The following is a 15,354-nucleotide window of genomic DNA, read 5'->3' on the forward strand; positions in this document are numbered from 1 at the left end:
CTGTATAAAGATATTTATCGGATCATTCTTTCTGAAGAACTTTCAAACCACATCTAAATTTGTATCTTGAGACGCCTACCTAAAAATCTGATTATCATTGTGCAATTGAGAGTAAAGCTAACTGTGCTGGAGAGAAAAACTAAAAGTAACAGAAATAAACATGCTTAGCTTATCTGTGAGTGAAAGTTTGAGTAGCCAGAGTGTGGATTCCACTTTTTTTCCACAGCAATCGACAGACTGCTTTTAGGATTATCTGAGTGGGTCCAGTACACATCCATTTGCATAAGAATTTGCACACATTGATATTTTGTTTTAAATATATATGAAGTATTCATTATTCCATTTCATGAGAATTTATAAAATGAAATGAAATATTTAGTTTAACGTCCTGCGATTATACATCGAGGCTAAAGAAGACGGAATTTACATAAATGATCATTTTCTTTAGAGAATTCGTATAGTTAGTAAATGTAAACGATAACCTTTATTTCGTTATTCTCTGTGAATCATGTAAGTTTTTAAAACACTAAATTAAACCTCTAATTATTTTAAATAAAATACAGTTTTGCGTTAATTATTAAGTTTCTGTAATTCGGGCTCATTTGACTATTACACGAGCTCGGGCCGTGCTGGGCCTGGGCTAAAAATTCCGGCCCGTGCAGACCTCTAATTCAAGGGAATATCTGAGAAAATCTAAGTGTGTAAGAGTACATGTTTCACAACGTAAAGAACATGAGTACAAACATAAAGGTTTTATAATGACATTCTTCAGTTGAATGGAACAATGGCCTTAAATTCTTCAATGACATGTTCTTCAAATTTTGTTCATAGAAATCTACTTTTCAACAGAAGCAATAGAATGGAGCAGCATGGACTAAACACAGAGAAACTGAATGAATTTTGGTAGAAAAAAGGAAGAGCGGAGCTAAGGCGGGTGCAGCTGCATCCACTGTGTTGCTGCCTAGCCCTAGTTATTATATGCTCATTGACTAAATACGAAAAGAAAAATAATAAAATAAAATAAAATAACTTGTTCAATCTTTAAGACGTTTGGTCTTCGTTTAACGAAATAAAGCACGTGTTCTTCCTATTCACTGTTCCCTTTTTTTACTTATAAATAATAGAAGTATAAACAACACATTTTTAGAATGAAAGAACGAAAATGATTTTCCTAATATTGATATATTATTCTGCATAATTAGTACATACCTAATAATATTCTTGCGTTAGGAGGAACTATAGTAAGTAAGAAGTTAGAAACATTAAAAAGAAGATAAATATACTGTAGTACTTGCTTATTTCCAAATTCATGTTTTGTTTAGGCATAATGTTCAGCATTACAAAGTAGTTTAAAATACAATTCCAGTAGTTTGAAGTACTCTTCCTTGAGTAATACATAAAAGGAATATTATTAGATTTTTAAAACAACAGAAGTAGCCAAAAAAGTCTTGCCAAGTAAAGAATGTAAGCTTAAATGGCTTTAAAAAGATAAATGAACGCGCAACTTGAACTGTCAAAAACTTACCTTATTAAACGCCACAAATATTTGCAGTTTATGGTTTCAATAAACAATCACCGTCATCTCTGTACTAATGATTGGAAAAAAAATAAGGTACAGCGAACCACAAAAGTACTTCCTCCCCTAAGTGCTCTACTTCCATTACTTGGGGTCCAGGTAATTTGCAGTTGTGAGAACGCCTGGACAGATGCAACCCAACTTACACATAACTTTTCTCGACCCTGATAGCAGTTGCACTGAGTCACGGCTTTATACAAGTAAAATTGTGAGTAGATGACGCACGAAACACAACTGTCGTCAAATTCTATGCTTTAGACAGGAGTACACCTGATGCAAGGTGGTAAATTTCTAGTGTCAAAATAATAGGATCACTATAGATTCTTACAAAAATCCGGGTGTTCGAAAACTTTTGGGCTGTAGTGTGTATGCACTTATTGGTAAAACGAAAGCTAACTATAATACTAATTTCTTCCAACTGTAATACTTTAAATACGAAGAGAACGATGAATTAAACAACCAGACATTTAACTTGAAACGCCTTGATAAAGTATAACAAGACTTCAACATTGGTACTAATCTTTTCAATTTATAACTACTACTACTAGCTATAATATTCAGTAGTAGTAGTGAAAAAATGTAAATTGTCACAGTTGAAAGAATTTAATATTATAGTTGACAACCGTTTTACCATTTAGTGTAAACGTTGTTTGTATTTTCAAGTTTTCAACCAACGGTACCTTTTTCTTCATCGGTACCAACTAATTCAAGGTATTCAAGTTTTCAACCATATAAATATTACAACATAAGAAATACTGACCAAAGCTTAAACACAGTTTTCGAATTAACGGGGGATGAGGAGGGAAATTCCCTCTCGTTAACATTTATCCCCGGCCCGTGTCATGAAAATAACATCCCTGCCAGGGATAATTATTTCCCTGTCTCATGAAAAACTTGTCGTAATATTATTTTGTAAAATTTTAAATTAAATTTCGTGAGAGTGAAAAATAAATAATAATTTTTGCAGTAAGTCTAACCATTTACTAGCCGTGCTTTTTTATGACTCCTGAGAACTAAGCATTTTTAGCAATGATTGTATTGCAAAAAAAAAAAAAAAAAAAAAAAAAAAAAAAAAAAAAAAAAAAACCTGACCAAAGCTTCAATACACACCGTATTTTAACTATAATGTGTAACGGTTTCGGATATCTAACTTATCCTTCTTCAGACACTATAGAACATAAATGAACATATATATATATAGTCATTCTTATGAAAAAGTCTAAATTCTATTGGCTGAAGCCTTCAGCCAATCCCGTAGGTCCTCGTTTCACTTTACAACCAATCACGTTCCGCCATTTTTGGTCCTTGTAAGGGCCTTTTTCAATTTTATCTTGCCTACGCTATCCAAAATTCTCTGCCATAATTCATTAATAGGTAGGCCATCTGACCAGTTCATCAACTTATCTCTTCCTACCTTCTTTATCCAATCTGCTTCTTTCCACTTCCTTATTATCATTCTCTCCTCCATCTCAATATACAGTGTGGGTTGAAGCTTTGGTTAGTGTTTCTGTTGTTACAATATTCAATCAAAAGCCATGGTTAGTCTTGTTAATGATTGTATTATCAATTGTTGTATCTACGAATGTCGAAATCGAAGGTTACTAGTGCTAAAACATTCTTATGTATATTACTTTGCAAAATAACTCATTTATACTGTTTAATCATTACTTTTCTTACTCCAATTTTACTATGGAAGCTCATTTATTATTTTAACTATTCGGTAAGGAAAAACACTAAATTATGATCAATTTTGGTAAGTGCAGAGGAAAAATTCATTAATTCATTCATTCGATAGTACAGAATAACTATCGAATAGGTTCAATAGATAACTATTAACGAATAAATGATAATTTGATAATTAACTCGACCTCGGTAATGCAAATCACTATATCACAGTTATTAGCCCAGTCAAAATAGGTTTTGTGTCGGAACAAATTCCCGGAGAACTGAATTTTTTCCTGTTGATAGACTATGATGAGACATGTAATTTCCCAAAAGTCCCCGGTTCTCCCCCTTGTGCTTTCTCCCCCAGCCCCCCTTAAAGGTGAATTTGCTGTCTCTCAGAAAATTAGCCGTAACTCCGAAACCAGTGGAGCAAATGCTTCGCAAGTTCTTTTATTTTCTTTGTATAATGTTAAGCTACAAAAAAGGTGTCTTTTATTTTTCTCGAAAAATGTATAGTTTCGTGGCAATTGTGTCTTAAAACAACAGTTTTTTGGCGGAAAAAATTCCCTTTATTTTTTTTTCTACGAGGTAAAGTAAAAAAATGTTTCAAATGAAAGTTTTAGATCAAAGTTTAAGCTTTAAAACGAGGCATATATTTTCACAGTACGTAAAGCCAGAGCTGAGTAATGTAGCTTTGAACGTCATAAGAATATGCTTCAAGCCTCATAGGAATAAGATCAGAAACTGCCAGTTTTGGTTCGGGGGGACTATTCCCTACCCTCATATTGGGCTTTCCATTATTCATCACCTATGGACCCGCCGTGTCCCGGACTGGCAACTACCGGCAGCTTTCTTATATTGAGTTTATTTTAATTTCTATACTTTTAAATAAATTCATAACAAGAACAGCATCACGGACCACCCACCCACCACTATAACCTAAGAATATTGTGTGCAATGTTTTCTAATATTCATTTTAAAATGAAGCCAGATTATTCGTGTAATTGATCTTCAAAATCGTCATTGTATTGAGGTACATTGTTGCATGATAACCCATTACAGTGCTCACACATAGCTGAACAGGTGAAGTCAGATATTCTGCAGCGACAATAATCTCCACACGCTGCCTTGCAAGAGCATGAAATTATTGCTAGGAGATCATCAGGAGCAAAAGGCTTCATACTTAGTATCGGTCTTAAGACTCTTCTTTTTCGATCACTTTCTTTGATATATTCATGTTTCCAACCCCAATTAGTAGGATTAAGTTTGTTCCGTAACCACAATTGCACCTGTAAGTACACTTTGAAGAGGTGCTGACGACACGCTTCTGAGGTCGATGGTAATTTAGCTAAATCAAAGTTTGACTTCAAAGAAGCCTTTGCAGTTAGTCTTGTAAATCTGAAATAACGAGCTTCGTTTAAAGTTGAATATTTATTTAGCTCGTACATTGAAAGAACAAACTTTTCTCCATTCTCGACAAGAGTATATTTTGATGCATCTTGTTGCAGGAAACATTCTGCCTCACATTTTGCCTCTGTGCTTTTTTTAATTAATTCAACTGCTTTTGTTTTCCCAATTCCAAAAAATGACGAATTTGTATCACAGCCAAAAATAGCATGGGCAAAAAGAAGTTTGTCTATATTTTTGTTGGATCTTTTCAATTTATCGATATCAAAACAAGTACTTGACGGGTTCTTTCCTCCAACATCTTTTCGAAAGAAAATAGGTCTCTTCTCTGGTGCTAATGCAACTAGCAATATTAAAATGTCTGTGTCATTTCCAACAACAATCACTCTGGAAACGATATCAAGTTTGTCAATTCCAGTCCTTACAATTTCAGTATCAGCATGTTCTTCAGCTATAACTGCTGCTAATCCAACCTTTTCCAACTCTTTACATGTGCATTCAATCAATTTCTTTTTGTTCTTTCTGTTAGAAAGAAAAGATTCTTTTTTACGACACATTTATTATTTTCGTCGAACTGTATTTCGCATGAGGAATATTTCAGTGTCCTCCTTTGGTGTTCTTCATCTTTCGTAGTCCTCTCTTCTGGATAACCATCGAACACCACCGTACAATTATTGCCATACTTGGACAGTACAAATGATCAATAGTTCCTAACAATATCTCCATATGTAGCATCCTTAGGCCATGAAACATAATGAAGAAGGAAACCTCCATCGATAACTATCCCAGCATCTTCTAAGCATGGTTGCTCAACGATTCCTTCTGAAAATGCTTTAACTATAGACGATTTGGTTCCTTTCCGAAGATAAGTATCATCAAAAATCGATGGAGATACAAAAGACAATTCATATTCCAAATACATTTTCAGTTTATTGGGGCTGTCACATACACATAAAATTCTATTAAAAAGCTGTTGTGGGTGTATGGTGGGTGGGTTCACTTTTAATGATCGAACCGATACAGACTTATGACTGGCTTGAGTAATTACCATGTCTTTTCTTTTCAATTTTAGCTCTCCAAAACTCTTACCTTTCATTTTTTCCATAGCTGCCAAACCCATTTCATAAGCTTTATCACTGTTAACACTATCATTTGACACAAAGCCGGAATGTAAAGACACGAGATCCCCTGAAAGCTTGGTAAAAGGGCTGTGCTGCCTCAGCCAAAATGTAAATTTCTCAGTATCCTTGTTACCTCTTTCTTTACTTGATTCCCGCAGTTCAGTAAAATTTAAGGCTGTTCCTGCAAATTTATCTAAGGCTTCTTGTATCTTTAAACAGTACGGTGTTCCATAAATCCATTTTGACAAAGTACTATCTGTTATTCCTCTTCCATGCGTCAGACCTCCCACAACTTTCATTGGACGCATTAGGCATTGTTCTATGATCATGTCTGTCCAAGTTCCTGACCAATATTTCCCATTCCTGCGAACAGTAAAATAACCTTGTTTAGTAAATAATTCGTATTCTTCTTTTGATAGTTTAGATTCGAGTTTCAACATATGCTGAGCATATAAATGCACGGATTTAGCATAAGGCAAGTGGAATGCAGCATGGAAGTATTGAAGCATGTCTACTACTGTACTCAAGTGCATGTTCCAGTTGCCAGTTCTTCCTGCAAATATAAATTTCAACATAAGATCTATGCATTTAATTAGATTTAGCCAAAGCTTTGCTGTCCTGCTAGATTTTTTTATCTCTTCAAAATTTGTTTCAATGTTGAGTTGAGTTGATTTTAGTTTATCGTCTTTTTCAGCAGCGAGGCTATATGAGACGTGGACCTACTGATTAACGTGGAATCCGAACCACATGAGCTCCCGCCGGGAATTTGTTTCAATGTTTGAAACAGTTTCCGTAACTTCATCATCCAGGTTAATTTGCTCGAAATCCAGTTCCTTGTCAATAAGCTGCTGACATATGTCTTCTAATTTCTTGCAGTCCTCTTCAATCTTTGGATATTCTTCTCTCATTACCGTAATGAGAGACACTGCAGTTAAACAATAAGCTCTTATTTCTCTAGAATATGCATGCCCACTTAACATGTGATTAACAGTTGCCGAACCATAAACAGTTTCCCACAGATTTTGTAAGCCACTTCCTTCCATTATGTGGCCCACTGATCCCATATAAGACATTAAAAGGTGAAATCCACCTAACCTTTGATAAGTCACTATTAGGATCTGACCTTTCTACGATTTCTGTTGCATTTAGATACAATGGTTGGTCAAAAGTAGCAATGCAAGATTGATTTCTTTTTCTATATTGATCTGCAGCAAAAGATAAAGCAGAATAGATGGTAGACATATTGTTTGTGTCTAAGTTTATACCGTGTGCGTGGATTTTCTCGGGGTTCTCCCGTTTCCGCCCACTTTCTTCATTCCACCATTTCATTCATTACTCATCATCACCGTCTCCTTTAGCCTAACTGACATACCCGTGGGACATAAAACTCAAAGATTTCATTTCATTTTTTCTAAGTTTATAAATGGTACTGCCATAACACATGTAGATTCAGAAGAATGCTTGGTGCTGCAAATAATATTCATAAGCCCATTCCAGACAAGTTGCTTCTTTATACCTCCCATCCAAATTAAGTTTATCGGGTAAAAAATTGTACATAACTCTTCTGTGCTCTTACTAAGATTTCTGAGCTCACTGTACTATTTCGTCGAATTACACCAGCACTGAGGTTCGTTGACCCGGTGGAGCACATTTTTGTTATTTTTTTCGTTATGTGTCAATAAATACTGTCGTAATATACCTCGTTTTAAAGCTTAGACTTCGACCTAAAACTTTCATTTGAAACATTTTTTCACTTTACTTGTAGAAAAAAATTAAAGGGAATTTTTTCCACCAAAAAACTGTTGTTTTCTCTTTAAGACACAATTACCACGAAACTATATATTTCTCGAGAAAAATGAAAGACACCTTTTTTGTAGCTTAATGTTAGACAAAGAAAATAAAAAAAAATGCGAAGCATTTGCTCCACTGGTTTCGGAGTTATGGCTAATGTTCTGAGAGACTGCAAATTCATCTTTAAGGGGGGCTAGGGGGAAAGCACAAGGGGGAGAATTGGGGACTTTTGGGAAATTACATGTCTCATCATAGTCTATCAACAGGAAAAAAATTCAGCTCTCCGGGAATTACTTCCGACATCTAGCTTATGTTTACCTTCATTGACTGGGCTATATAATTTTATTAATTTAATTATAACAAAAGTGGAAATTATCGAAGAATTCCTAGACATTGCATTTATACACACACAATCACGCACTTTCACAAGAAAACTGCTCTTGTCACCAGCCAAATGTTGGGATTTCTTGGTCTTATATAGTCTGCGGAAAAACAACACCACTAAACTCCAAGACATTATTCCTAATACCAAATAAAAGAAAAAATCTAATAAACATGGGACAAAAACGACTTCTTTCAGTTGAAAAGCGGCGTTTAATAAAGGACGTTGGGTTGGGAAAACTTTTCTTTGAAGATAAAATACGTTGTGTGTAGTTGCGTAACTCTTGAAAATATTAAATGTTTCACATACCTAGGTATATATATATATATATATATATATATATATATATATATATATATATATATATATATATACAAGAACATTCATCTCCCCCTCGTTAATTCGAACACAGCTTAAACACATTATAGTTTAAAATACAACGTGTGTTTAAGCTTTGGTCAGTATTTCTTTCGTTACAATATCCAGCCTAAAGCCATGGATAGTGTTTTACGAACATTATGTTTAATCAAAAGAAGATAAAGGTAGCATTCCACAATGTAATATGTTTTGCAGCTTAAGTATTTCTGCACCACTGAAGATGATAGAGATTGTCCGTTGAAACTGTATGTTCTACATAGTATTATTAGTGGTGGTTAATAAGAAGTTTTTGACAATACTTCGTAACCTGTGTCCAGTCGTAACACACAGAACTTTCGTAACTAGTCCAATATCGTGACATAATTGAGAAAGCAACGCTATGGAAAGTAAAAAGACAATAATATATCATTTCTCCTATTACTACTACGTGTGTAGTACAAATGAACGATTCACGCCATTTTGAGGTTATCATGAGTTCTAACGCCCTGAGTTAGAATTATTGCCCAAAAATCAAAAGTAAATAAAGGAACTAAAATCTTGGAAGCTTCTTCAGAAGATAACAACTTTGATCTTACTTTTAAAGTTCATAACTTCTTCTTGGTTTATTTCAGAGCATGTTGCAGAGGTAATGACAATAGTGCTTTGGTTAACAACATCAATAGGTCCTGCGTATTATCTACAGCAGAATTATAATAAGTTGAATGTTTATTTAACACTGGCAATAGCATCATTTCCAAATTCGGCTTTCTACCTAGCTATTGCCGAAATTAAGACCTATGAAGTAAAATGTAAGTTCTTACTTGAAACGGCTTTTTTTTTTAAATCAATAAATAATAGATAGGACTAATGTTCAGTTTAATATATTTTACATATTCTTCATAACAGTTATAGATATTTGAAAATTTAGTAATTAACATAGATTCTATATAAGAGTTACTTTTTCACACTTTTAGCGCAGTTCTCACTTAGTAACATTTATTTTGATCGAAAGATTTCATTGTCAAGTATGTAATCAATGATAGTACAGTAAAGTCGTACTAAAACTTTATTATTTAAAAAGTTCATAGCTTAATTGGCGTGGACAAAAACCCCTCAGTAAATCCAGTTTCGACTAAGCCAATTGAATCGTTTATTTTTAAAAGTAGATAAGCCGTTGACTCAGTAAGTGAGTACTGAGTTATTTATCTGCACTTTATGATTACTTCTAAGTACATATTTTACATGAAAATAAGTCGAATGCGCAATACGTGTACGTGTAACTCTGGTGAAACTAACCTTAGCATGTGGATATTTTAAAAGTTTCATACCACTGGAGTTTGCAATTAACTTCACTTGTTCAGCTTCCCGATAAAAATAAATGGAAGTTAGGCAATATTTCCACTGTAAGTTACAGTGAAGAAACAAACTATATTAAGTAGGTATTCGCATGTAGTATCTCATTGGATATTTTATATATATATATATATATATATATATATATATATATATATATATTTATCAGGAAGCTGAAGGATATTCAAGAAAATAACTTCTCTAACAGTTTCTAATCATTGTAGAGAGAGGATGTGACTGTAGAAAGCTAAAGAGACATCACATTCCCTAGGCCATCAAGATAGCTATGACGAGGAAGCTCAAAGGCAGCCAAGAAAATCACTTCTCTAACAGTTTCTAATCATTGTAGAGAGAGGATGTGACTGTAGAAAGCTAAAGAGACATCACATTTCCTAGGCCATCAAGATAGCTATGACGAGGAAGCTCAAAGGCAGCCAAGAAAATCACTTCTCTAACAGTTTCTAATCATTGTAGAGAGAGGATGTGACTGTAGAAAGCTAAAGAGACATCACATTCCCTAGGCCATCAAGATAGCTATGACGAGGAAGCTCAAAGGCAGCCAAGAAAATCACTTCTCTAACAGTTTCTAATCATTGTAGAGAGAGGATGTGACTGTAGAAAGCTAAAGAGACATCACATTCCCTAGGCCATCAAGATAGCTATGACGAGGAAGCTTAAATGCGCCAAGAAAATCACTTCTCTAACAGTTTCTAATCATTGTAGAGAGAGGATGTGACTGTAGAAAGCTAAAGAGACATCACATTCCCTAGGCCATCAAGATAGCTATGACGAGGAAGCTTAAATGCGCCAAGAAAATCACTTCTCTAAGTTTCTAACCATTGTAGAGAGAGGATGTGACTGTAGAAAGCTAAAGGGACAGCACATTCCGTAGGCCAGCAAGATGGCTATGACGAGGAAGCTCAAAGGCAACCAAGAAGATGACTTCTCTAACATTTTCCAATCGCTGTAGAGAAAAGAAGTGACTACGTAAATAGCTAAAGGGTCATCACATTTCCTATATATATATAAGACACACGAAGACTCAAAATGAAAAAAATGAAATGAAATCTTTGAGTTTTACGTCCCACGGTTATGCCGGTTAGGTTAAAGGAGACGGTGATGATGAGTAATGAATGAAATGGTGGAATGAAGAAAGTGGGAGGAAACGGGAGAACCCCGAGAAAACCCACGCACACGGTGTTTGTCCACCACAAAGTTCACTTGGCGAGGGCTGGGATCGAACCCGGGACCCCAAGCATCAGAGGTGAACGCTCTACCACTGAGCCACCGCGGCCCTACACGAAGACTCAGTGGCAAAGCACTTACTTCTGGTGCAAGATAATCCAAATTCGGACCTCGGGCATACAAGTTTGTGGTAAACAATACCGTGTCTTTGAATTTTTTTCAAGATTATCAAGTTTCCTTCTAAGTTTTCATTCTACTAATTCTTTCCTAATCATTCATTTTCATTAATCATCATCCATTAGTCTAGCAACTTTAGACTAAGGTCATAATCGTCTGACAAGAAAAAAAAATCTTTCATATATGTATATATATCGGGTGTTCTAAAAATGGCATCTACGAACCACAGAGCATTATTCTATAATTCAAAATAAGACTAAAATAGATATATATTTGTATACCTTATGAGTTCTCGTCTGGAGACACAAATTGCACTAAGTGACAACGTCGCAAATAAAGAACTATAGATTAGATCTACCAATCTATCTAATAGTTATATCGATTCTTTCCAGATGACAGCTAAAGTCGGTATTGGTATACATCACTTATTAGTGTAGCAATCGATTCAACTACTTGTTGTATTCGTAGAGTAATGTTAATGGCTCCAAGGTAATCTGCGAGGTTGTTATATTGTAAAATTTTGATTCCCATAGAGGTTGAAGGAGACACCGGAGGGATTTCCATCATATAACATTTTCGCTTTATTTTGGCCTGTAGAAAAGTGCTCTGTGGTCCGTGGGCGCCATTTTTAAAACACCCGATATATATATGAATATATAATTGTATATATTTAATGATGTAATTGTATATATATATATATATATATATATATATATATATATATATAAAATTGTATGCCTTTCGTATAGTCGTCTGAAGACGTGATTTTCACTATGTGGTAACATTGCATTGCAGATAAAGGACCATATAGTTTATCTACCAATCCATCAAATAGTTACATCCTTCTTTACAGATGGCAGTTAAGGTTGATAGACGTTAATATTGGTATGATCTATTGGCATCGGTACAAAAATAAGCAAAATTCACTTGCTAACAGAAGAGCAAATACTTAGCAAGTTAAGCCAAATATTTTCTACAAACATACCTACATTCTAGCTAAATCATGTAATTTTATTGTTCCGTAATGAATCACAAATAAAGAATTGTTTGGAAAAGAGAATAACTAAGATCAAAAGACTTGCTAAATTCCAATAATAAATTCTGCTTCATTGCTTAGATGTTTTTATAATGCCTCACCGCAATCCAGTGAGATCTCGAAATATAGACCTATACATAAATTTTTAATATTCGTTCTAAAAAAAGGCATTATTACATAATATAGATATTTGAAATGAATACATTAATTATACAGTTACATCGCAGAAGAAGAAAATAAAAAGTAAAACACAGTTAGATTTCAACCAGTTAAAAGTGGTCTCTTAAATTTACAAAATAAGTGTCAAAGAAACTTGGCTTGCACGCTCGGCTACCGAGCCAACTGTAAAATAAGATGTTGTCACAGTGTATATTATATATAATCCATACGACTATCTTCAACTTTTATATTCATTACCGTCTTTGGCAAATAAAATATTATTTGGTTTTCAGTCAGCAAAGATTAAGTAATATTTTCGAAAGATAATTTAAAGATAAGTAGTAACAGAGTATTTAACATTCCAAACTTTGAAGTGGTCGAATGTTTGCTGATGCAGTTGAAACACACTTTAAAATTTAGAAAAATAAATGGATATAATATTGCTATATAAATAACTTTACGTTAACTTGTGTCCAAAATGTAATTCCCATAAATTACGAGCTCATGCATTAAGAAAACAGGTAACATTTATTGTGATATAATTTTTTTAAAAGAATAACATGTACTTTTATTCTTAAATTTGTAAACTGACACAAAATTCTCAATTTGTATTTATTTATTTACAGTTTTAAGAATAACAGGAGAGTATCGTTCTTGTTTAGTCACTACATAAGTAGCATGCTGTGCAGTTTTACGAGCTGTCGTCTACTTTTTTATATTATTTTATTTCACTTTCCTTTCTTAAAATAGTACCTTAATCCACTATCGAGTGTTATTATCTTGGTACATGTTCAAATAATCGTACAGATCAATAATATGCCTGCAAACTGATACTCCTTAAAAAGATTATTGATGCAAAAAACATGCACCAACTGTGCAATAATTGTATACATTCCCCTTCAAGTCTGGACAAACTTGCAGGGTTGGGCCCGTAGGGAGAAGGCGCGAAGCGACGGTGGGTATAAGTGTAAACGAAGATGCTTTGGAAACTATAGTAGCTACTCATATTATAACGTAAAAGCACTAATCCCTCTACTAAAGCCGGAGGTGTTAGATATGTAAAACCACTTCTGGTTTCAAATGTTAATTGACAAACTCCTTCACGGGATGTACATGTAACATTTTACTTGTTTTTACGAATAGCCTTTTACATTATGGTCTTTTGTGGTTTGTCTTAAGTAAGTGTAATTCTAGCTTGTTTCTCACTATGAGTCACAAAAGCCCAGCACCTTGAGACAATTGGAGGTCTACTGGAGTTAAGTTTATAAGATTTAACTACAGTCTGGAAATTTAGAAATAATAGCAAAGGGAATCGTATCGTGACGATATATAATTCATCTAAGTGCTGTCAAGCAGAATACTTGTTATAATGTATATTTTATGGATACAATCTCCAGGCTGTTTTTTTTTTCTGTACACAGCGTTGGTGAGAAAGGACATTTACGTCTTTCTTTAATGTTTGTTGCTATAACATCACCTCTTACTATATCCAGTATATGTCTCCCTCACATAATTAATGCCTTATTAACTGACTTGTGCAAATGAATGTGTATTAAAGCTATGATCGTTCATTTCTTTTATACAAACTATATTTATTTTTAATTCTCATTTTATCATCCCACTTCTATTTCCTAACTTCCATTTATCATATATTTCGTGCGCGAGATTCCTTCATTCAATCCCATCTTGCGCCAAGTGAACTTTGTTGTGGACAAACACTCCGTACATAAGTTCTCGTTTCCGACCATACGGGTTCTTAATTCACATTTCGTTTACTGTCATCATCGTCATCGCCTCTCTTAATCTTGGGGCATAATCGTGGAATACTAAGGTTGGGGTTATAATCTTAGAATATCCCTAGTTATACTGCTATAATCTCATCCAAGAATACGTATTTTCCACAGTGAAAACAAGAAGGAAAACATGAAAAAATATATTCAATCAAAAATACCTAAAATTCCATTTTTAGGCGAACCAATTTCGAGAATTATCAAGGAAAGGGTCCTCTTATAAGCCTGACTGGTGTCTGTACCTTGAGATTCTCGGTCTTGAACAGTTAACTAAAAGACCTTTACTGATTTACAAAAACCGGCGCTTCTGCATCGAGATATTTCTGAGGATTGACACTTTTTGGTCCTCTTTCACAGAAAGTACTATAATCATAATATTAAAATGAAATGAAATCTTTAAGTTTAACGTCTCACGTTATGTCGGTGAGGCTAAAGGAGACGGTGATAATGAGAAATGAGTGAAATGGTGGAATGAAGAAAGTGGGAGGAAACGGGAGAACTCCGAGAAAACCCACGCACACGGTGTTTGTCTACCACAAAGTCCACACGGCGCGAGCTGGGATCGAACCAGGGACCCCAAGCACCGGAGGTGAACGCTCTACCACTGAGCCACCGCGCCCCCCTCATAATATTAAAGTAGAAATGATAAAAAATGTTTTCTTCAATTGCACTTTTTCTTCAATTTCTACAATTACACTTAACATGACAATTATTTCACTATTACAATTAATTAAAAATGCATTATATTGTTATGACATTAAACAAGTCAGTAACAGAAGACTTGTTTTTGTATCAAAAGATCCAATATATTTCAGGCAATAATTTTCTTGTAGGTCTTATATCTGGAGAACTACATATTGTGTAGCCAAACCCAAACTACCACTTAACTCAGTATGATGTGCTTATTCCGTAATAATAATAATAATAATAATAATAATAATAATAATAATAATAATAATAATAATAATAATAATAATAATAATAATAATAATAATAAAATAAATCTTGATTTAGGGGTCCGTTCAAAAATTTTGTGACTCCTGATCCAAAAACAAATTCTTGGCCAAGATCGCAATCTTTAGATCTTTTTTTTTGACCATTCCTAAAATTTTTGTTGTATCAATTAGATAACACACACAACAAATTATTGGAGTTGTGACTTTTCTTAGATCATGATATAATGCAGTGGTGCCCATCCGCCCTCAAGTCCATGACGCACCCCCCATGACGCACCATGAAAAAAAATATTTTCGATTAATTTTTACACCCCCTCAAACATAATTATATACTTTTTTAACCCTCCAAAATATTTAAATGACGCAGTTTGCGTCATAGCCCCCCTTTGTGGGCACCCC

The 15,354-nt window shown here is 34.2% G+C and overlaps 1 protein-coding gene across 2 annotated transcripts in view; it reads left to right on the forward strand.

Moving 5' to 3' along the window:
• LOC145686627 (phospholipid-transporting ATPase ABCA3-like) overlaps positions 1–15,354 on the forward strand; it is a 252,882-nt gene that overhangs the window by 98,354 nt on the left and 139,174 nt on the right. For both annotated transcript variants that reach the window (XM_081760095.1, XM_081760094.1), the window contains exon 6: positions 8,932–9,108. In XM_081760095.1, the coding sequence (XP_081616221.1) occupies positions 8,932–9,108 (177 nt within the window). The remainder of the gene's footprint in view (positions 1–8,931; positions 9,109–15,354) is intronic.

The sequence above is a fragment of the Thermobia domestica genome, chromosome 5 (assembly GCF_964235325.1).
Source record: "Thermobia domestica chromosome 5, izTheDome1.hap1.1, whole genome shotgun sequence".
In the NCBI taxonomy this organism is placed as follows: domain Eukaryota; kingdom Metazoa; phylum Arthropoda; class Insecta; order Zygentoma; family Lepismatidae; genus Thermobia; species Thermobia domestica.